The following is a 24,655-nucleotide window of genomic DNA, read 5'->3' on the forward strand; positions in this document are numbered from 1 at the left end:
AGTCTACAGCTAAATAATTCTGGTTTGTTCTTCTCTTATTATTTTATCTATCTACCCGACCGAGGGTATGAATCCCGGTCAAAGACTTGGTAAACCGAAGGCCGCTTCATGTTTACAGATGGCATAACGATGCCGTTGGGTTCCACTTTTGTAGCCAATAAAAGTGCAGCATTCGCTATGCGGTACCGCGTAAAGAGCAGCGGATGAGTGAGTCGCTCCTCGAATATATGTACACGTGGTAAGAGACTGGGTGTTGACTGTTTTGGTCGAGGGTTTGAAGCGGGTTGTCTTTGGTGTCTCTCAGTTCCTCCGTCTCGCTCTGAACCCGACTGGAGCAGCTGGAGCTCCAGTGGCGAAGCCGATCTTCGTCGTGCTAGTGATGGGTGGTATCTCTTTGCCAAGGTCTGCCCCTTGTTCTGCATCTTCGTCGATCTTCCTTTTACCTTTGATTTTATCTTTTTTTTTTTAACTCTCGGAGTTCGCATCCCGGATCGGAATTCTGAAGAACTGTGTCTTTATTGTCCTTTTTCGCTTTTCCTAAACTACTTTTACAGGATTTGTGTGTTTGTGTGTACGCTTTCAAGGGCGAGGTAACGCGCCGATCGTTTCTGCACTCTCTGGGAGCATTTCTTTTCTCGAATGAAAAAATTCCCAATCTTACTTGTTTTTTCATGGTTTTTGGTCGAAAGCACTGCGGAGAATAACTCTACCCTGCAATTTCTTGGTCGTTTCGTTTATTTAAGACCAATTAAATTGGATGTATCATAAGTGTTGGGGTATCTGGGTGGTTGGAAGAGTTCTAATTAAATCGATTGTAAAACTTCTTTTGAAACTTCAACAGGATGATAATTTAATTAATCACCCAATTAGGTGAGAAATCACAAAATAACAAGGAGAAAGATAAACAGTTGAAAGAAGACAACGTTCAAATTTCTCCCAAATCGTGGTCGCATCCATCTTGCAAATAGATACTCGTCTTTACACAATTGTCCTTCATGTATACCAAGGATGGCCTTTCCCTGTGAGTAAGCCTTTGGTGCGAGATAATCACATTTTTCCAAACCTTTTACCTTATCGACATGCATCTCTTGCTATCTTATTGAGTTGTGGATTGACGTTCTATTTTATGTGACCTAGAATTTATCTGTTGGCTCACTTTTGTATGCATCTATTGCTGTTTTATTGAGCTGTGGATTGACGTTATTTTTTTATATGACCCAGAGTTTATCTGTTGGCTAATTTTTCTGACTAAAGCACATTCATTTCTTCTATAACTTGGAAAACTGAACCTCCTTCTTATAGGGCTTCTGTATCTGACTCCTACTTGATTAAATGAGCAAGGGGCAACAACTTGTCAAGAAATATGGTGGTTGTTTATCTATTCTGTATATTTATGTTTTTGCTCTCCAGAGTTGAATCCGATCCGCAAGGTACTCCACTTCCACTTCCACTTCCACTTCTAAAATTTGCATATAAGAAACATTTGCTAATCTAATTATCTTCTAGTATTATATATATATATATAAGGGAGCCTTGGCGCAACAATAAAGTTGTTGCCGTATGACCTAGAGCTCACGGGTTTAAGTCTCGGAAACAGTCTATTGCAAAGTAGGGTAAGATTGCGTACAATAGACCCTTCCCAGGACCACATATTGGCAGGAACTTTGTGCACTGGACTGCCTTGTTTATCACACACCATATATATACAGATCCGGAAAGGTAGATAAACATCTATGCCATCTAAGTGTTTAGTGTTGATCTGATTATCTTCTAATATTAGTGATAAAATATACAAATCAGAAAAGGTAGCTCTTCATAAATGAGAAAAGATATACATCCGTGCCAATATTTATTATTGATCTGATTATCTTCTAGTATCAGTGATATATATGGATCCCAAAAGGTAGAGCTTTATAAATAAGAAAAGATATGCATCTATGCCATCCGAGTATTTGTAGGACCTAAAATAGTTTTATACATTAGTAGAGTTAACAATTTTTTTCCTTTTGGATTATTGATTTAATAATAAAAAAAATTTCATTGCCCTTAGATTTAGAAAGTTATTTTCAACGTACTGGCAATACCTCTAGTTTACAAGATGGTAGTCAAACTATGCTTTGTTTATTCCTGATTTTTTATCAGGTTCTCTTGGTGATTTACCAAATTATGCATCATAAATGGAAATTATCTGTTTGTTTGGAGATAATAGAAAGAGGGGGATTTTCTGCTTTCTTTATGTTTATGCTAGACATACTTTAAGGATTTGATCTTATTTCTCTGTTGTGTACTAGTGTTTCTTTACATTTTTGAATGATTCGTTACCAATAAATCTCGGAGTGTATGACATCTAGAATTCTAGCTTCCCTTTTGACACTCCAGTATTCAGGTAAGTATATATATATATATATATATATTATATAGTTGTTTAAGTAAAGGGAGAGGGAGGTTGCCTGGGTTGGTGCAAGAGTAGAGTGGAGATAGATAATCTCTAATACCAAGTTAAGAAAGAAAGCTTAATATTTATTATATTCTAAATGGTATTACAATCCATATATTTACAGATTTCTAAATAACTAACTAAACTTTTTTATCAGTGTGGGGGGTTTGAATTCATATAATGAAATTGTTAGGAGGGTTTAAATAAAGTTTAAAGTTTCCACCCATTTTAGAGTTTTGGCTAAAAACTAAAACGATACTGTATTGGAACAATATTGTTCTATTTTAGTTGGCGCCAATCATTTCGAGGAGGGAAAAGAAGGAAGGGGTCTCAGTTGGTATTGGTTGCTTCGTGTAGTAGTTGTTGACATGAGGATTGATGAAGAATCAGAGTCCTAAAGAGGGTGAATAGTGCCTTGACATAAAAATGAAAAATTCTTTGTCTCTTGCATTTGCTATTGTGTCTGTGATAACCAGCTAGAAGGGGTGGGGTGAATATTGATCTTAACTTGTAATTAATAATTTTATACTCTTGCTATGAGCTAGCAAAGTCACATACGGTTAGCACAACAAAAATAACACAATCATTGTATCAAACACTCACAATCTCAAATACATGGGCCTTTAACGTGGTTTGACAGTCCACCCTTGTGCTCCTACATCCACAATGGATCAATCCAGAAAGTCTCTAAACTTCCTCCTCGATGGATCAATCCTAAAAAACCCCCTAATCTTCTCCTTCTGGATTAACTACCGGAGGTAGAAAAACCTCTTACAAGCATAAGAAGATTATAAGGAGTACAAGAGGATGCTTAGAGGAAATACAAGGCTTTCAATAGCTTTAACCAACATTATTTTGCAAACTTTGAAGCCTCCACCTGCTTCGTTTCTAACCTTCAAAACCCTCTTGTAAGTGCTATCTTCCACCAAAGATTTAACGGGTTGCAAAACAATAGCTCCTTTTCTTTCTACTTTAGCAATCAATTGATTGGATCTTTCTATCAATCAATTGCCCAGTTGACTTAGCGATTGGACACTTAACTTGGCTACTAATAGAAACATTATGTTTGCTTGCTCTTTTGACACAATTGACTAGCGGTATTTACCGTTCCGCTTGGAAACTGGCACCGCAAGTGCGACCATTTTGAGTGCGTCATGCGCGCATGTCACGCGTCCTGGAGGCGTCGGCAGACTCTTTTGGCAGCAACAAAAGCGTCCCACGATACTTTTGGCGTTGCCGAAGGCATCGCAGAACTCCTCTGGTACCGTTGGAGTCATAGGGTTCCTCTAGCGCCGCGGGGGCGTGGGCGGTGCGGGTGGCACGGGGCCTGCGGGTGCCGCAGGCACCGCGAGTCGGAGGCATTGCGTATGTGGCGGTTCAAAATTAATATTGAGATTTAAATAATTTAAACAATTCCTAGGTATGATGTTTTAATATGACTTTCATAAATCCTTATTAAATTATCCCAATAAAGTATAAAAAAATATATTTAAAATTTTACAAATAATAATAAATTTTATTAATTAATATTCTAGATTTTTTTTTACTTTTTATTTTTTTTACATTTTATTTAAATTTTTTAAAAAATTCTAAAAAATTAAAAAAATGTTAATTTTTTTTTATAAAAATCAAATTTATATTTTGATATTTTTTAAAATTATTTTATATATATTTTTTTACTATTTTAATGTTTAATTGATATTCTTATTTTTTTTACTATTTTAAATACATATTATTTAAATTAATAATTAATTAAATGAATAAATAGTTAATTTATATAATTATTATATATAGAATAATATTTTTTTATTAATTTATATAATTATGATTATTTAATTTGTGAGTTAGAAAATTATAGAGTTGACCTAAATACAAATAAAATATTATATGAACTAATGTTTACATATTCATGCCACTTATTAGTAAGATAATAATATATTATGATATATCAATTTTAATTCGAGTTATTGATAAATCAACTTGCTTTAAAGAAAACTATATTTAATTATTTTTTCTACTAATATTAAGTTGTTCAATAATGGAGAACTTATATAAAATTAATATATAATTTATTTTTAAATTATACACAATAAACATATTTATCTAATAATTACTATGTATAAATAAAAAAAAACCAAAACGTATCGGCACAGTACGATACAACACTGAAACCGTATCGCTCCAGTTTGAGACCGAAACCTCGGCACGGGTCGAAATTTTAAACTTTGCTCGAAACACTTTGAGACATTGGGCTACATAGCCACTAGTCAACTGATCTTTGATACTAGTCAGCTAGTAACCGTAAGTACAGTCACCTTGAAGGTTGAGTTGCTTATGTTAAGTTCGGCCCTCGTTCCATTGCGTATAGGTCAATTAACACTCACAATTCACCTGTCTTACCATCGTAACTAGACTTTCCTCTTCGGCTATCTCCACCAGGTTACTTGGTCCCTCAGATGTGCATGAGCCCTCAATTTTTTTCACATGCCATCTTCACCTCTTCACCTATGTAGTTCACTGCCATTGGCTATCATCCTTGCCGCTTTGATGTTTGTCGTCCTATAGTCCCTTGGTCTGCCTCATCTTACCTTCTTTGAACTCTACAAACCTCGTGCCATTGACCTTCTAACTTGGCTACGCCAAGTCATCATTGCAAAGTTGCTCGAACACCACCTTAGTTCTTTCATTCTGTGGTTCCTTAAATGTCCCATACCATCCTTCTCTGATTTATACAGACCTCTTAAGTCACTAAGCATGCTACCTTGTCATGTCAAGCCAACATCTATATACTTGACCTCGTCGAATGAGCTCTCCAAGTTTTTTGTGTGATCCTACAAGACCCTACACACTCAACCACACATATCAAAAATAACACAAGCCTTAACTTAAATCCTTTACCTAGACATCAAAATATAAGGTCTTATTGGAGCTTGATTACATCAACAATCTCTTTTTTATTTTTATTTTTTATGTGCAACAATTTATGCAAGTTAGAGAAGCTAAAAGAATACCAAAACACATGCACATACAATGAGTGCAATATCATGCACCGAGACCTACATGTAGGTTCCCCTACATCTATGCTCCTACTAAAGTTAGGAATTTTTCTAAAAGTCACCATAAGAGGGGAACAAGGTTCCTTTAAACCTTCACCAAAACCATTGGCACGCCCCATGGACCATTCTAGTATCCCTGCCTTGAGATCCAAAGACCATGGGTTCCACTTTGGCACATGAATCTCTCTTAAAGCTTCCAACCATAGTCATCTTCCTCAGCAAAATACCATTTATTCTAGATGGCTTCGTCGTACCATAATCAAATGTCACCTTAGCATATAATGGTAGCTTGGTCGTTGGTGAATTATGCTTTAGGCATTGCCTTCCGAGCACATGTTTAACTCTTAAATCCGTTGGTGAATCTTTTAAGGTTTTTCTCTACGTCCATAAGCTTTACTTGGTTCTCCAATTCTAGCTTCTGCATCCTAGAATCATTTTGTCCTCCTTGGACATTCCTAAATCTATTCCCATTTCTAGGCATGTGTCTACCCTTCTTGGGTTTCTTGTTTAGATTTTCTTATACTTTTTCATTCCTAGGTAAAGTAGTCCTATCATGAAAATTCTTTCTAAAGTTATCAAACATTACAACCCTAGTCCTATCATTATATCTAAAGCCAAAAATTATGTATAGATAAATGAATAAAGTTATACTCCTATGTATGGAAGTATTCGTATTTGAATTGAAATTCAAATTAGGATTACCTTCCCTTTTATCTTTGGAACTCCCCCTTACATAAGCATCCATTATTCCATTTCCTTATTTGCTTCTTTTTCACTCCCCCTTTTTGAGCATTTCGTGTGGTAGTAGTAGTGGTAGTGATTGTAAGTACGCCGGGTTAGTTTTGATGTTGATCAACCGAGTTAAGTTAGGTCTTTGTGTTTGATGCCTTGTGTCTAAGTGTGCAAGAACGTAGGAACACAAGAAGTCGAGCGGAAGACGCAGTAAGTGAGAAGGATGACACGGGAAGTAAGTAGCAAGAGAAGTTGTTTTTAATTATGGTATTGTCCTTGCTAAGTAAGTAGTAAGAGAAGTTGTAATTTGAATTTGCAACTATTCACCCCCCTTTAGCCATTCCACCAGGACCAACAATGACCTCTCTTTCCACACGTGAAGCCGTCAATATGGTTCTTCTTGGCTTTCTTTTTCCAATAACTTGGGTTAGAATTTAAACTAAATTCAATAAAGTTTAGAAATTTCCTTTACCTTTTTAGTCTCCTCTTTGGCAATTGGACACCTATTATGGTAGTATCTCCTTTGATACCCATGACACACAATGTGTGCTCTTTCAACTTAGCATCGATGGAGGTACTCGGTACTTGGGCTTGTTAGATTTCTTGCTCAATTGTGTTGGACCCATCTTCTTTCCTTGAAGAGGCGATGACTCCTCACTACTCATCTAGTGTAGAAGATCTAGAGTCCTCATTTACTTTTTCAATGCTTGGACCTTTAATCTCTTTCTCTTCTACCACTTGTGGTGATTCAAAATTTTCCTCTCTTTTCTCTACTTCCTCTTCAATTTCCTCATCTTGGACTTTTCCCATTCTTGAAATTCTCAAGAACACGCACTATTTGACTCTAAAAATCTCATGCCTTCTCACATTCTCCACCTATCTTGTCTAAGATCCTTTTAGCCACTAGTGAGATTAGGGATTCCCAAATCTTCTTGTAGCTTCATATAATTCAATTTGGTACTCCATCCAACTTCTTCTAATCTTTTTTCTTTCTTTATTTCTAGGCTGTTGATTCCCCAAAACATGGCAATACTTCTTCCATGGTTGATTATAGAGCAATGCCTTATCAATTCCTTCTAAAGCTTGAAATCTTCTTGGTATGATGGAATCTCATGGTCCTTATCACATGATGATTCTCCGCACACCATTCTATCCATTTTTCACAGTGGTTAGTTCTTTTGAGGCAACCTGGATCTTATATTATTTGTTGGGATTACTAGCTAAAAGGAGGGTGGGTGAATGATGCTTGTAACTTGTAAGTTATTAATCTATACTCTTGCTACAAGCTAGCAAGGTCATATACGATTAGCACAATGGAAATAAAACAAGCTTGCAATTAGATAGTTCACCCTTAGACTCCTACATTCGCAGCCTATGATCTGTTAGCGGATCAATCCCAGAAAGTCAGCTAAGTTCTTCCTTCTTGGTTAACTACTATAGGTGGAGAAAGCTCTTGCAAGAACAAGGAGATTGCAAGGATTATAAAAGAATTCCTTCAGGTATTACAAGACTTCTAATAGGTTTGACCAACACTATTTTGTCAACCTTAATAGCTGTCAAACATTTCTTTTATAGCTTTCTAAACCCTCTTACTATAAATGCTATCTTCTGCCTAGTAGTCCACTACGTCGTTATCAGACTGTTGTCACACAATTGTTGGTACAGGGAGCACCGGACGATCAAACCTACGTTTTGATTATAACAAATGGTCCAAAGTTAAGGTTACTTGTTGTCTAATAAGGTTGAATGAACTTGCAGGAAAGTCCTAAGTGTTCTTAGGAAAAAGTCTTAGTGGATTCTAGGCAGGTGGAAAATCCTAGGGGGAGGTAACCCTAGGTGGTGGAAAGTCCTAACCGCGGTTAGGCAAGACGAAGTTTTGGAGGGTCAAGCACTTTGGGCGAAATCTTAGAGTCGGGGACTCTAGGTGAAAATCCTGGTGGTCGCGGATTAGGTGGAAGTCTGGACGGGTCGTGGAGCGGACGTTCAGCATGAAGACCTGAAGTCTCGGATGCTGAGCAAAAGTCGAAACGATTGTGGAGGACCGATCTTGCAAAAGGTAAATTCTCCAGAGGAGTAGGTAAGGACGCGCCCTCTGAAGAGGGAACAGTAAGCGTCGGTTCGACCTAGAGTTTCAACGAAACTCAAAGTCAAAACCGGAGAGTTAGAGACTGTCAAATTTATATTATATATATGGTTTATTGCCCAGACTAACTTTGTTTTGCAGGAAAAAGCAAGGCTAGAAAAAACTGATCCGGGTGCCCAAACCAGCCTCGCCCAGGGCGGGCGGCAGGCGCCTAGGCGGTCCGAGCGACCGGACTTCTTCCAGGCGCTCGGACCCGAAAACTCATCCATAAGCCTACATGGAGCACGTCGATCGGCCGTGACACGTGGTCTAGACGTCCGGAACAACCTATATAAGTAGCATTTGACCGAGAGCTTGACAACAACATTCAGAACGATTTCTGCACTTGCGCGTTGCTCCGATAAGGCCTCTACGACGTCCAAAAGTTCCAACGACGACTCTGCTGAAGTTTTCATCCTACCAAGTCGCCGGTATTTTTAGTTTTCTAATTACTTGTAATTGTTTCAAATTGTACTTGTAATCTTTACGATTGATTAGTGATTGCCCATCGAAAGTACTCTCACGTGCGGGCCTTGGAGTAGGAGTCGCCACAGTCTCCAAACCAAGTAAAGCTTGGTCGTGTTAGCATTGTTTATTTTTCGTTTCTATCTTTATTCCGCTGCATTTTACTTGACTGTTTTAAACGAACGTGAAAGCCACGAGCGCTATTCAACCCCCCTCTTTTAGCGCAACAATCCTACAACAAGCCCTTTTGCTTTCTATCTCAACAATCGATTGGCAGGGCTAAACCATCAGTTGACTGCATGTTATGAGTCGACTTCCCAGACAACTCAACCATGAATGTAAATATTCTGTTCACTCTCTCCTCGAATACAGTAGACTAGCCAATTGATGGTCCATCAGTCGGTTGGTCAAATCTTAAATCCTATAACACTTTGGGGTATTGGATTTCTCAGCCACTAGTCGATTAATCTCCAATACTAATCGACTGAGTAAGACGACCTCTAAGGTTGAGTTCTCTTATGCTAAGTTCTACCATTGCCCTATTACGTTTAGGTCACTCAACACTCACAGCTTGTCAGAGTTTTACCATTTTAGTTAGACTTCGTCCCTTAGCCATCTCTTGGTAGGTTACCTAGTCCCTTGTATGTGCATAATGTTGGTGCAGCGGAGGCCGACTAGAGGGGGGATTAAAGTTAGAAGAATCTCTTGCTATTTGACAGAGCAAGGATGCAATATTAATTAAGCAGTTATAACATTAAAGAAGAATAAAATAAAAGGAAATAAGTAGAAGGCTACAGTGTTTTATTTGGTTACAACTTAGGTGGTTGTTAATCAAAGTAGATGAAAGCTCACTAAAATTCTCTTTCGTTGAAGGCAGAGAAGCGCCTTATACTCTTTGATAGCTCAGAAAGATACTAGGAAACGAAAACAGAAGTTGTTAAATTCCTAGGTCTAGGGCTCTTTTTATATCTTTTGGAAAATCTTATCTGTGACTTGGAGGTGCCTTCAAGTGGATCCAAGGCGCCTTCAATCGGTTAAGTTTTATCTGCCGAAGATAAAACTTTATCTTCGGCTAACGGGTGTTGAAGGCGCCTTCCATGAGGCATTGAAGGTGCCTTCCACAAGGCAGATTAGCCTTTAGCTGGTCTTGTTCATGTGGGGGATGCTTCGATTATCCGGAGTTGAGCTCACTCGAACTCAACTCCGGCCTTCTCCTTGAGCAGGCTTCCGCTTCGACTTCTCGTCTCTTGGAAGCATCCCGCGCTTCCTTCTCGTCTGCCAGTGTACTCTTCCGTAGCATCTCGTCCCTCGAATGCATTAAGTCTGTCGACAACCTTCTCGTGCCATCCTTAGATACGTCTTCCGCTCGACTTTTTGTGTTCCTAAGATCCTGCACACTTAGACATAAGGATCAAAATACCATAGGCTATGGAAGACGCCTTCCACAAGGCATATTAGCCTCTAGCTGATATTGTTTGCGTGGGTGATGCTCTGGTTATCCGGAGTTGAGCTCACCCGAACCCGTTTCGGCTTCTCGTCCCTCTAAAGCGCCGCGCGCTTCTTTCTTATCCGTCGGCGTACTCTTCCGCAATACCTCATCCCTTGGATGCACCGAGCCCGTCGACTTCCTTCCCGTGCCATTCTTCTTGCTAGTTGCGTCTTCCGCTCGACTTCTTGTGTTCCTAAGCTCCGACACACTTAGATACAAGGATCAAAACATCACAGGATCTAACTTAATCTAGTTGATCACATCAAAACTTACTCGGGGTACTTACACATAAGTCCTCGGTTCTTCCACTTGACCCTTTGTTGCTCTTTTTTTTACGGTCCCTCCTTTTTGGATGTGCACAACCTTATCTGAACTCTATGGACCTTGGTCATTGAGCCAACTTGCCACACCATGAAATCACTCCTGAGTTGCTCCAACATCACCTTAGTGCTCTTGTCTTGCAGTCCCTTGGATGTCTAATATCATCCTTCTTCGATCTCTTCAGACCTCCAAACCGCTGAGCATGCTACCTTGGCCACGCCAAGCCAATATCCAAACACTCACCTTGTCGAACCATGAGCTCTCCAAGCTCTGTGTTCATGCAAGTCTAGTTCCTACACACTCAAACACATATTTAATACAATACAAAGTCTAACTTGAATTTTTTGCCCAAACATTAAAATCTAAGAGCACAGGGCCATTTGGATCACAATTACACCAACATTTTCTTATGTAAGGTTAAATAATTCGTTAGCATTTTTTATTGTGTTGTGTATTTGTTTAAATTAGAGTGAACTCAACGGAATATTAATGAGAACAAATATGAGACCCAGATCATACTCCATGGCCTAATAATTCATTCTGTGGATCAAGCTTGAATTTAGAGAAACCGTACAAGGAGTATTTTCTTTAAAGAATATGAAAATTAAAAACATAAAAAAGATATTACTAGAGAAGCCTCTCTATGAATTGTGTTTGAGGTCCACTTTCCTATGTATTTATTGTAGCAAGAGAGCATTATTGCACATTCAGATAATTTCTAGCTAATTTGAGTCAACTCAATTTGAAGTCAATCAACTGAAATTGTTTAAGAAAACCATGTAGACTAATATTTAGAGTCAACTCAAATTCGTTTGAGTTAATTTAACTAGATAAGATCGCAAGCTTACCTACCAACTACTGCCATCTTCAGTTGAGTCAATAAGGTTTCAGTCGACTCAAATCTTGTTCAATGGACTCAAACTATTTTAGTCAACTAAGTTGATCGATTCAATGAGGTTATATATCAAAAGAACTTTTAGCTTAAATTAATTGACATTCTAATTTACTTAATTCAAATAGAAAGCAAAGGTTTTTTCAAGTATAAGATTTTAATTGATTTATTAGTTGACTTAACATACCAGTCGACTCTCTGACTCAATCTTCAAGATTTTGCTTAACTTACACCCTATAAGCACTCACAAACTTCAAAGATTAATTAAGTGTGGTTATAAATTATGACTAGGACACATCCTTAATTAAAGGCTTCCAATCTAAGCATAACTAACCCGAAGTTTTGGACACACAATGAGAGTTATAATTCATATAATCTCTCACAGCTCATTTTTTTAGGTGCTTTCTTTGCCACAAATTTATGTTAACTAAGAGTACAACTCTCATCAGGACTGTAGTCTCTTAGATGTACTTCCATATTGCATCCTTTGTTGGGTCACTTATGTGGTCCACCGCTTGTAGTTGTCGAACCAACTCCATGCTCCTTGTCTATGGTACCTCAAATGTCACATACCATCTTTCTTTGATCTCCAACGGACCTTTGAGCCATCAATTCAATTATCTTGACTACGCCAAGTTAACAACCACGGCTCAAATTTGTCGAGTCAGAAGTTGTATGATCTATATGTGCATCCTGCTAAGTTCTGCAAACTTTATGCACATATCAGAAACAAACACAAACTTAAACCCTTCGCAAAACACATTAAGACACCTTTGTTGAACATGACCACTTAGGGTATAATTGCACTATTACTAGGAGGGGAACAAAGAAGAGGAGGATAAAAAGGAACTTATGCACCTGAAGAAGTTCCTTGTGAATTGGGTAGTTCAAACGAAGGAATGAAGGCTTGTGTTTTAGCATGGATTGAGTGAAGAAAGAAGACATGTATGAAGGTCAAAGGTAGAGGAGGAAGATGTGAATGAACAAAGGTGGAAGAAGAGGAGGAAGGCGTGGACGAAGGTGGACAATAGCTTACCTTGAAAAAGTCTCATCATAGAATTGGAACCCTAGTCTTGTTCATTCACTGGTAGAAGAGGAAGCTAGTTATGCTTCTGCCTCTCATAGATGCTCATGGAGGAGGAATCAATTCTCATGGTCATGCCTCATGTTATTTTGCATTTTGGTGTGAGTTCGGGATGAAGAGCAGCACACTTGACACCTCAAATTAAGGGTTTAACATTGTTTACCCCACCCCTGGTGAGGAATAGTCTCACGTCAAATGTGATATGGGAGCACCTCCTGATTAATACCAAAATGGAAACCTAACTAAACTAAAGATGAGGAAACTAGGTTAGGTAAATATAACATTAAATAATTTTAGATTAGGCGATCATATTTATTCTTTCTAGCAATAAGTTCTTGCTTTTACCCCCAGCAGGCATATAACAATAAAACAAGATTCTAAAGGCTCTTCATCTTTTTCTAATTATGATTCCAGAAAATTCCTAATTTCTCTTCCCTCTTAAATCGATATAGGACTTTCTTTGCCTATGTTTGTGATTAGTTGGATACTTTGCAATTTAGAACTTGCACGTTCTACTGCAATGCTGTATTTTTAGAGTATGCTTAGAAGTTATTTACAAATGTTTATAATCCCCGTAGATATAAAAAGCAGGTGCAAAGCACATGTGACACATTGTGTGACTTGTTTAGTTAGTGAGTTATTTCCTTCTTGGAGTAATGTGCTCACTAAATAAACCAACTGTTGAAAGAAAGCTCCATTCTTCCAACCTTGATGCTCGTAAGAAACAAGCAACAATACAATGTTTGGACTTCAGAAGGTTGTTTGTGCATATACGAAGTTTATATGCATCTATCATTTTCAAATGTTAAAATATAAGAATATCTGTTTTTCTATTGAACATTTAGTCTAAACTTCAAAGTTTATTTAATGCAACACAAGCAACTGGTAATGGTTGTTATGATGCAAGGTAAATTCACATGCCTGAGCTGACTATATCACATAGTTGTCCCTTTGTCCGTAATCTTTCAAAAGGAGAAGAATTTTTACATTGAATTTGTGCTGTATTATCAATTACATGAATCGAATAATGTTGGAAGAAAGGCTTCACCTTCTAAAACTTGGTATCCATTATACTAGCCTTTCTATAAATTGTAAAATTAAAAACTGCAATATTATTATGTGTACAATTAGATCATAAATCGAACCAGTTTACTAGACCGATACCAATGAAAACATTTTTTTTTTCCTTTTTTGCATGATTCTTCTCCAAGGAAACTCTTAGCAAGTTCTTGCCTTCTTCATTTAGTTGGCTATTTTGATGAATATTGAAAAAAAATTATTGTCATCTTTGTTCTGGTCTTCAAGGTTCACTAGCTTCATCATAATCTTTGTCTTTGGTTGTCCCCTTAATAGATAAGAACATATTGCAAGTAACTGTAATGTGGAAGCTGTCTTCATCTCAACTATGTACTCAATGTCTGAAAATGTGGTGCTGAAGATGAATGATATGGCATTGAGAATGGGTGCAAGTTTTGGAAAAGTCTCTAAGGCTCATAATAACATAGCAAGTGTTACATGTTGAGGATTGGACTAATGGTTTAGTCGTTTGGCAAGCATTAGAATCAATTATTTTTTCTCCTGGTATGAGATATTGGAATGACCATAAAAGGTTTAGTGGAGTTTTTATGGGTTTGTTCGAGCTATTGAATGTAAAGGCATAATTTTCTTGTGTTGCAGACTCGTGTGATCATTATTCAATGTAATTTTTCTCCTAGAATCAATATGCATCTCTTTGATTGGGTCATTCAAAACTCTTAGTTTGGTGGAAACAAGTAGATATACATAAATAACTACGAACCAATACATACCATCATATGCCTTAGTAACAATATTATAATCAAATATTTAATTCAATTTGTTTCATTTGGGATCCTAATGTAGCGTGAAGGATTCGGCAACTGGGACTAAGGCAGTACCATGTTGAATGATTTTTAAATAAGGCAAGCAGCCTATGACTCTTCTTGAGTAATACATATTTGGTGTCTTAATGGTTCTATGGTAAGGAGAAGGGTCATTAAAATGACTTGGAACTTTGATTGCCACATTGTTGGGCCTGAATCAAGGATTCAATGGGCTCTTTTGGGTTTAAGAATTGGAACTCACGGATAGGCTCGTTAGAGAGGAGTCACTAAATTTGGTAGGGGTTATCTCTTGAGGTGCTAAGATTGGTATCCTTCTTGGATTTCAAATTTCCTCACTGAGTTTGAGACAAGTCATAAAGTGACTTTTCTGAAATTGAATTCTTTTGACTCACTTAAAAATTCCTTAATTTCTAGAGGGGTGACTAAATGAGGGTGAAGCTCGAGACAAGTAGTGACTTTTCTGAAATTAAATTCTTTTGACTCACTTAAAAATTCCTTAATTTCTAGAGGGGTGACTAAATGAGGGCAAAGCTCCAATTGTTGTCTTGAGATACTGACATCATTGTTGGATTTTTCTTTTCCTTGACTTTTAGGTTTATGTAAAAGTGGGGCATTTTTTATTATTTACAATTTTTTCTGGCAAGGTTGGGCATAGTGCTTCTTCCATTGTGTTTAAAAGCATTTATCTTCACTCTTTCATCTAGTGTGAGCGAGAGAGGTTGTCCAACCAGAGTGTTCAAGTATGGAGGTAACTTTGATGGGAAAAATGTCACACCAAATTAATTTTCCTAGTTTGTTCATTCTGGCCTTTATGGATTTCAGCTTGTTCTCCATTTTTATTTGGATATACTCTCACTTAGCATATACATTCGGTATTTTCTTTCATCTTGAGAATATTGCTATGAGTTAAGGTATGGTGAACTATTTTTTGATCACACTACTATGCCTTTTTTTGTGATAAAAATCAATTAGATGCTAATTATCCAACAAATTAAACAAAAAACAATTCTCAGTAAAGAAACCACGGTTACATGAGGATGATATGGACCACAATAAAATGCACATAGATTAATCATTTTTTCTACATATATTAGTATTTTAATACTATTCGCATATTCCTCTGAATATGTGTTGTGTATCGGGTGACTCCATATGGCCCAGATACACTTTTTGAAACCTTGATAAAATGTGTGCCACGCTTGTACTAGATCTGCCTCTTTATTTGTGATAGGGTTTTGCTTAGAGGTATAATAAAATGCCTGTGCGATTATAAGTCTAAATAAATTCTCTAGAGCAGCTGATGGGGCTGAGGTTATATTCCTTTTTTCTCCTAAGAATTGAGTTCCTTTTGAGGTATTATCTATTGGCTCTGATATTGCTTGTTAATCTTTCTTAGACGTTGATGTCATCAGAAATGGTCCTTATAGTACAAGCTCCAAATTTGTAATTTTTCATGCTAGAATTTTACATACATTTTCTGTTGGTAAATGTATTGGTTAGTGTTGACAAATGATGATTTGAAGCTTACTAGAAATAATATGGTTGGTTCATAGTGTTTCATGACCTTATTTACTTCGTTGAATTAGTTTATGGATCGCAAGGAATTAATATGTTTTCAGGTGATGCATTATATGACATGAAAATGAGGTTAAATGCCACTGGGAATCAGCTTAGTGATTGGAATCGAGATCAGGTCAATCCTTGCACATGGAACTCTGTTATTTGTGACAGTAACAGCAATGTCATTCAAGTGTAAGTCATTTGTTGTTCTCCTCTTCAAGTTATATGATTTGTATTATTATGTAGATTTTATGAATCAGTTGCAATGAATTGTAAGTTTCATCTGTTTGCTGTGTGTTTATGAAAGGCATATTCTGTCATTGTGATTTTGTTACCTCAGAACATTGTCTTCAATGGGATTTAATGGAGTTCTGTCACCAAGAATTGGAGAACTTCGATATCTAAATGTTTTGTAAGTATAGTTTTACCAATATTTTAGTTACTATGTAACCAAACTATTTTTTGTCTTTCTTCAATAGATTTTGCACCAAAGAATTTGTTTATAGAATTTCTTCTACACTGTACAAATTAGTGAAGTCATTGTTTTCAACTTCTCAAACATGCTATGATTGCATTGTATAGTTTGATGCTCCTGCTAAGTCATGTTGTTGAAATTGGCAGGTGTTTTGATATAGTGTTTAGCTACATTATGCTTGAAACAGACACCATCACCATGATTGGGTTGCCAAGTCCTATAGCATCATTTTCTTGTTCCAATTCCAAGGATATTTAATTGTAGAATGCAATTGTTACTATGATAAATTGGTAACATAGAGACATTAGATGGCCTATTTATTATTCTTCTAAATCTAACCACTATCAATAAAGGATATAGAAATTTCTAGCTACCTTAAAGCAGAATGCCGTAGGAGGCACAATTGAAGCTTTTCTGTCTGTACATACTATTGTTAGTTACTTTTTATTATTATCATTAGTATTTAAGTTTTTACTGCCTCACACATTTGAACAATGTTGACTGTCGACACATACAGCTCATTATGGTTTCCTGTATAGAGTTCATGGCATGCAATAGCTGAAAAGTAGTTGGGGGCATCAATGGCTTATTATTGTTTTGATAGGACAAAATACTTTGTAATTAGCCAATGAGTTCAAAGTAAGCGATGACTTTGGTCTACATGAACTTGTGATGCAAATATCAAAATGACAAAGATCATATCACATAAGAACGATAAATAATACAACAACAACCAAACCTTATCCTACTAGGTGGGATCGGCTATATGGATCCTTCTATGTCATTGAACTTTATCCCTACTATATCATTATTTATATTTAAATAAATTTTATTTTGTTTTATTGTTACTAATGGAGTCTTCTTTAGTCTTCCTCGTTTGATGTGCACATTTATGTTTTACATCACCTAATTAGAGCATCTATTGATCGTCTTCGTATATTTTTATACAATTTTAAATGTGTTTTTTTTAATTTTTCCTCAATAGATGCAATTCTGACTTACAGTCACAAAAAACACCTGATGCTCTGCTCCATTTCAACCATCCTGTTTGTATTTTATGTAAGACATCTCACTCGATCCTTCTATCCTTTTGTAAAAATGATCCTAAATACTTAAAGCTCTACAACTCATCATCTTTTATTTAAACAATTGTCTCATTACGTCTGATATTACTAAACTTAAATTTTATATATTCTGTCTTTACTCTACTAAATCTAAAACCTTTTACTTCTATCGTTTCTAGTTTAGCATTTATTCCTTCACATGTCTCATCTACCAAAATAATGATGTGTCTAGTGAGTTCGTCATGATTAATGTAAAAAGATATTGATCCTTGATGTAACCCTATGTTTATCGGAAACGCTTTGGTCAATCCGCCTGAAGTTTTCACTCGTATTATTACATTCTTATACATATCCTTAATTAGTTCAATATATGATTTACTAATATCTTTCTTTTCTAAAATTCTCTATATAATTTCTCTGGGACTCTATCATTGATTTTTCTAGGTCGACAAATACTATGTGTAAGTCTTGCTTCTGTTCCTGATACTATTCAATTAGTTGTCAAAGAATATATATAACTTCTATTGTCGACATTAAATTATCTAAGTTAAGTTGTTCATCTAAAATACCTCTTCCCTTTTATTTTCTCATCATTTAATAGTACATTTATCTTTAATATATCTTTTTTGGATAAGATCTTGTCTTACTCTCTCTTACTTTAGTTATTTTGTAAATATCTCTCTCTTTCTTTTGTATCTAATTTTTAATATAAGCATTTGTAGATTTCATTTTTTTTGTTTCATTCACTGTTTTCTTGGTCTCTTTCTTAACTATTGTATATATTTTTTTAAGTTTTCCTTGTTCTTTTATATTGTTTGTTTTTTCCTTCACTTTTTCATGTACTTTCTCATTCCAGCATTAAGATTTTTTACTTAGTGGTGCATCACCCATTGACTCATAGAGTACTCTTGGCTACTTATTTTTAACTTTAATGTCATCTTATTCCATGTTATATTCGAGTCACCGTGTATTTCTTCTAATACTTGATGTCCTACCCCCTCCTTAAATATGTTTTATTTTCCATTCTTTAACTTTCACCATTTAATTTTAGGAGTTGTGCAAATTTGCCTTCTATTGATACTATGCTTGAGGTACATATTCAACACTACTAACCTATGTTAGGTGATTAAATTTTTTCGTGGGATGACCTTACAATCTTTATAAATTTTTCTATCTTTCTTTGTAATCATAAAAAAGTCAATTTGTGACTTGTTATTCCCACTATAGAATGAATCCAATGCCAATTTCTGACACAAAATAAGTTTATATAAATTATATTGAAGTATTTATTGTTCTTATTTATCGATCACATAAGAACAAATAAATACTTCAATATAATTTATATAAACTTATTTTCGGTCAAAAATTGGCATTAGATCCATTCTCCAGAAAGGTTGTATCATATCGTCCTTTTGCATAATATTTCTTCCATCACATGGTTATTGTGATCTGCATGTTTTGTGTAACTTGTGTTGGCGTTTGGCAAAAATATGATGGCAAGGTTGACTTCTCTAAGACTAATTGGACGGTGAGACTGGATGTTTACCATTGGAGATTAAGAAAATATCAGCTATACATGAAAACTTCTCAAGTTAACTATGACAACAACAAAAGGTTTTCTTAGCCATCAAGCCAACCTGCCAACTCACTCTAAAGTATCATGTGTATGCCAAATTCATGTAAGCAGACAGCTTTTTAATATACCAAAACTGAACACCCGCCTCTTCTCACTGACCTATGTGTGTAAACATTCACACAAAGTATGCAGACTATCCACTAACAGGAGTTTAGATAGTTTCAATTTCAAGAGTAATAAAAGCAGAGTATCGGGCAACTGTTAAGATGATAAGAGATTGATGTAAGATATGAAGCTATTAGGAACTTATATGAGGCCTTCTTTTTAATGCATGAGTAATTGCCAGTTTTGTTGCTAATATGTATGTCTCATTGTACTTGAACGTTGATCTGAATTACATAAATGTTTTTGTTACTTGGTAATGATGATGACATCTTTGAATATTTCGCTTGATAATGAGGTATCCTCAGATTATTTGACATGTAATTGTGCAGGTCATTGCCAGGTAACAATATAACCGGTGGAATACCAGAACAGTTTGGTGGCCTCTCTAGTTTGACCAACTTGGATTTGGAAAATAATCATTTAAGTGGAGAAATACCAGCTTCCCTTGGCAAGCTTTCTAAGCTTCAGATATTGTCAGTAGGATCATAAAATTTTCTGATCTAAATCTTTTAAGTAGACTTAAAGACTTGCCTTAATTTTTTTTTATTGTCATTATTCAGGATTCTTAGTCAAAATAATCTTACAGGGAACATTCCTCCTTCCCTCACAAATCTTGGTGCCTTAAATGACATGTAAGTGTTATTTCTCACACAGACAACAATTGTAGCTGCTGGAATCTTAGAGATACTGTTCTCTTTTTTTTTTAACACTATGACTGAATTTATATAAAGAGTTTGTACATGAATGAAAGGATAAATAAAAACAGCAGCAGTACATAGAGTACTGGGAGGAAGCATAGTAGCTGTAAATATAGTAACATGAAAAGAAAATACCTGGAGCTTGGCTCCAGAATTATAGAAAATGGAACAATTTTTTTTTTTTTTGTTATTCAAGTGAAAACACATAGTTGCAATACATAGTGTTTTATTTTTCAAAATGAAGTTTAATGTGCTTCTCCTATTGTTATTGACATATTGCCATTATCTTTCACATAACATTCTACTATTGAATTGAATTGACAGTCGTCTAGCTTTCAATCATCTTTCTGGAGAAATACCTGGAGAGCTCTTTCAAGTAGCTAGATACAAGTATGAATAATTGTGTGTAAACTTTTGAGCTTGCTCTTTACAATTTGAAACCATATCTATGTTATTTATTTATTTTCCTTGTGCAGCTTCACAGGAAACAATCTGAACTGTGATATAAATTACCAACACACTTGTGCTTCTATCATGCCTGTTCAAGGTAAACATTTTCAATAATTGCTTCTGGACTTAGGGTTCCATCATCTGTGGTACGTAACTATTTGAAAGAAAAAATTATTTTGCCTCATATTCAAGCAGCTGAATATACTTTTGGTCTTGGTAGGAAAATCCCAAAATTCAAAAGTAGGAATTGTGCTTGGAATTGTTGGAGCTGTCATATTATTGCTTGTTATGGGTGTCATATTTTTCTTATGCAAGGGGCAGAGAAAGGGTTATCAACAAGAAGAATTCGTTGATGTTGCAGGTTTAATACTTTCTTACACCTGTTTCTTTGGTTTTTGATAGGACCTTTTGCAAATAAATTTTGTTTCATGTTAACGAGCCATTAACTATGCCATGTTTCTTTCTTGTGCTCTACATTTGTTATGCTACTTTTTTTTCCTTGCTGAAACAATAACATACACTGAATTAAACATCTTGCAAATCAGAACTGATATTTATAGAATCAAGTACGTAAATTTAATTATCAAAAGTTTACCTGATTGATTATTTTACATATGACATACAGGTGAAGATGATCGCAGAATTGCTTTTGGACAGTTAAAAAGATTTGCTTATCGAGAATTACAGATTGCAACTGATGGATTTAGTGAAAAAAATGTCCTTGGCCAGGGTGGTTTTGGAAAAGTATACAAAGGAGTGCTTCCAGATAGCTCTAAAATTGCTGTAAAACGATTAACTGACTATGAGAGTCCAGGTGGGGAAGCTGCTTTTTTACGTGAAGTAGAGATGATAAGTGTTGCTGTCCACAAAAATCTTTTGAGGTTGATTGGCTTTTGTACAACACCGACAGAACGTCTTCTTGTCTATCCTTTTATGCAAAATTTGAGTGTTGCATACCGGTTACGAGGTAACTTTCAGTTTCTACTGTAATCTATTCTGGTTATCTCTCTCATGGCGGCAAAGCTAATGAAAGAGCAAAGGAACATGAATTTAACTAATTGTTTGTCAATTTATGCATCGACTGTTTTTCATCTCAGTTTAATGACCATATCTTGGGTCCTTTAATCTGGAAAGTTAAAATTTCTACCTTGGACTTTCATTGATTCATAATTTTTCTGTAAAGAGTTTAACAGATATCCTGCTAAAGAAATGGGCAAAGCAATCTAACATTTAGTCTTGGTTCTTCTTTGTATTCTTGCATTAAGTTCTTCACATGGCATTCCAATCAGACTGATTGGTGCTAAGTGGTAGCCATAGAAGGTTTAGGAATTGATAACCTTACAGTATCCTGATTGAAATGACAATTTTGTTATATGTACTTGATTTAAATTTATGTATCTTATACTTGTGATAAATAGGAAATTATGTTTTAGCTGCCCATTGATCACAATGTTAACTATGTTCTGCAATTGATATTGAAGGTAATACTGTTAAATGATTGCAGAATTTAAAACAGGGGAGGCAGTATTGAATTGGCCAACAAGAAAAAGAGTGGCACTAGGTACTGCACGTGGATTAGAGTACCTTCATGAACATTGCAGTCACAAAATAATACACCGCGATGTTAAAGCTGCTAATATCTTACTTGATGAGGACTTTGAGGCTGTAGTAGGTGATTTTGGGTTAGCAAAATTGGTAGATGTGAGGAAGACATCTGTGACAACTCAAGTTCGGGGAACTATGGGTCACATAGCACCTGAGTATTTATCCACCGGAAAATCATCTGAGAGAACTGATGTTTTTGGTTATGGAATTATGCTTCTTGAACTTGTCACTGGACAACGTGCAATAGATTTTTCACGCTTGGAGGAAGAAGATGATGTTTTATTGCTTGACCATGTAAGCTTCATTATCTTGGTTAACATAATTTATTTATTTCTTTCAATTCAATAATTTCTATTAGCACAAGAAATTTTTGACAAAGTAAAATAATCCTCTATTTTTGTAGGTTTAGCATCACCTCATGATTTAATCTTCTGCTTGATGCAACAAAAGTTACACATCTAAAACTCCTTGTCGACATCTTCCAAGAGAAAATTGCAACATGCATTTATATTGGATTTTAAGTCTCCCTTTCATATCCAACTAATTATTTTTAAGTATTGTGAACTAGTTAATATAAGTGTTTATAGGTTTCAACCTCTAGAGAAAGTAAACTCAATCTCATTTATTTTTTTGTGGGAGACCTTTCTGGTAGATTGATCCACCCTTTTGTATATGGGTCAATCTTTCCTCTAGTTTTAAATGCAAATGTGTATTGGAAAGGTGACCTTGTTCTATATTTGTCTATAGAATTCTATGCCCACTTGATTTTTGGGCTGGATGTTAAGGTTTTGCAGTTAGTCTTTTCTAGCAGCTTCTATAGTAATTTCCTAGTTCACCGTATAGACAAGATCATTTTTAGTTTATGGATTCGTATATAGCATTTAATTAAGTCCTTACTCCTATTCACTGTTCTATGATCCAATGTTTCTAAATTAAACTGATCAATGAACTGATGTGGACACTGATTCTACAATTCAATTGGCAATTCTTTGCCTAGACTGAATTAGAAAATGTAATTAGTAAAATTAGGTAAGCAGAAGTTAACTTCTGCTAGTTCTTGTCCCTTGCCTCCTGGTTTAGGCCTTGAAGTGGACTTTGGTTGGTACAAGGTTCGCTGACTAACCAATTCAGTTGGCCGTTCTGATTTTCTAAGTATTGTTTTGCTATGATGCCAAAACTCTTATCAGTTTCCTATGACTGGAAAATTTATCAATGGGCATTAGTTTTGCATGACAGTCAGTTCTAGGCTACTATTTCTAGTTTAAGATGAAGTAAGAAGTTAGATTGTTAGTGGTTTATTCCACCTTACTGCAAGTTTTATTTTTCTGCACAGGTAAAGAAGTTACAGCGAGAAAAGCGTTTGTCTGACATTGTCGACAGAAATCTCAATAATGAATACGAGGGCCATGAAGTCGAAATGATGATCCAAGTTGCTCTTCTTTGCACCCAAGCTTCACCAGAGGACCGCCCAACAATGTCCGAAGTGGTGCGGATGCTTGAAGGAGAGGGTCTTGCTGAGAGATGGGAAGAGTGGCAGCAAGTCGAAGTGACCAGAAGGCAAGAGTATGAAAGGATGCAGAGAAGGTTCGACTGGGGAGAGGACTCTTTGTACAACCAAGATGCAATTGAGCTGTCCGGTGGAAGATAACACGTAAGATGTAAAGTAGGGAGGAAAAGACTCGTCTACATCCAATGCAAGCTGTATTGTTGAAGTCATTTACTCTATTTCCTCAGCGTTTCAAAATGGTTCTTGCATTTTGTACAAGTTCAAGATGTTCTGGCACTTGAATTGCCATTTTCTCTTGCATCAAATTGCCTCGATGGAAAAACCAATTGGGTCATGGTTTATTCACACATATCTTTGCTCTCCCTGCGGTATGGTCTGCGCTGCTTAATTTCCTATGTTTTAGCCATGAAATTGAATCGATCAAGTTATTTTTCTTAGCAAGGCTTTCGTATCTGACCTGCTCATCTCTATTACCCTCTTTGACCGTCTTCCAGAGCCTGTACTTGAGTAGCAAAAGGTTGATAAGCTCCAAGTTTGATTTTCATTTGAATCCATATTAATCTTTAAAATCAGTTTGGCAACTATGCAAGCAGCAGTTCAAGGAATCAGTAATTGTTATTTGGTGTTCAAGTTTCATTTCCAAACTAAATAGAAGAAACTATAGGAAGATCTCTATTTCCTCGATCGAGTTTCATTTCCAAGCTAATTGTAATTGTAGGTTTCACCTCTTATAGAAAGTCCTATCAATTTCCGAATCTATAGGAAGATCTCGTGATTTGTCAGACCTAAGCATAAAAGAAAACCATCATCATTTCATGAAAAAAAAATATAAATGTTGCAGTGAGGAAGGAAAAAAAAAAGGAAAATAGCTAATCAGGAAAAAAAATCTAAATTAATTAAATCACAATTAAATTAATATCAATTTGAAATAGTCCCGGTAATTGTGTCAAAAGCTTATTATGCAAAATCTGTAAGTGCATGATTATTGTCAAGTAATAAAATATTATCCACTAAGACTAAATCGAGTACCAATTCAAATCATGAAACAAACTATCTAAATCAATTGAAATCAAGAGAATCTTGAGAGAAAGAAAA

At 35.8% G+C, this 24,655-nt stretch overlaps 1 protein-coding gene across 2 annotated transcripts; it reads left to right on the forward strand.

Moving 5' to 3' along the window:
- The first annotated feature begins 245 nt into the window (after positions 1 to 245).
- LOC121985269 (LRR receptor kinase SERK2-like) lies at positions 246 to 23,922 on the forward strand. 2 transcript variants are annotated; one of them, XM_042538612.1, is made up of 12 exons: positions 246 to 402; positions 1,303 to 1,430; positions 16,080 to 16,212; positions 16,361 to 16,432; positions 19,630 to 19,773; positions 19,861 to 19,932; positions 20,323 to 20,388; positions 20,475 to 20,545; positions 20,669 to 20,809; positions 21,074 to 21,415; positions 21,953 to 22,347; positions 23,387 to 23,922. In XM_042538612.1, the coding sequence occupies exons 2-12, from the start codon at positions 1,364 to 1,366 to the stop codon at positions 23,699 to 23,701; spliced, it is 1,818 nt and encodes a 605-aa protein (XP_042394546.1). In that variant the 5' UTR covers positions 246 to 402; positions 1,303 to 1,363; the 3' UTR covers positions 23,702 to 23,922. The 2 variants fall into 2 exon arrangements, with proteins under 2 accessions (XP_042394546.1, XP_042394547.1); XM_042538613.1 differs by lacking the exons at positions 246 to 402; positions 1,303 to 1,430 and adding an exon at positions 8,511 to 8,778.
- The last annotated feature ends 733 nt before the right edge of the window (positions 23,923 to 24,655 follow it).

This window comes from Zingiber officinale, chromosome 5B (assembly GCF_018446385.1).
Source record: "Zingiber officinale cultivar Zhangliang chromosome 5B, Zo_v1.1, whole genome shotgun sequence".
Classification (NCBI taxonomy): Eukaryota; Viridiplantae; Streptophyta; class Magnoliopsida; order Zingiberales; family Zingiberaceae; genus Zingiber; species Zingiber officinale.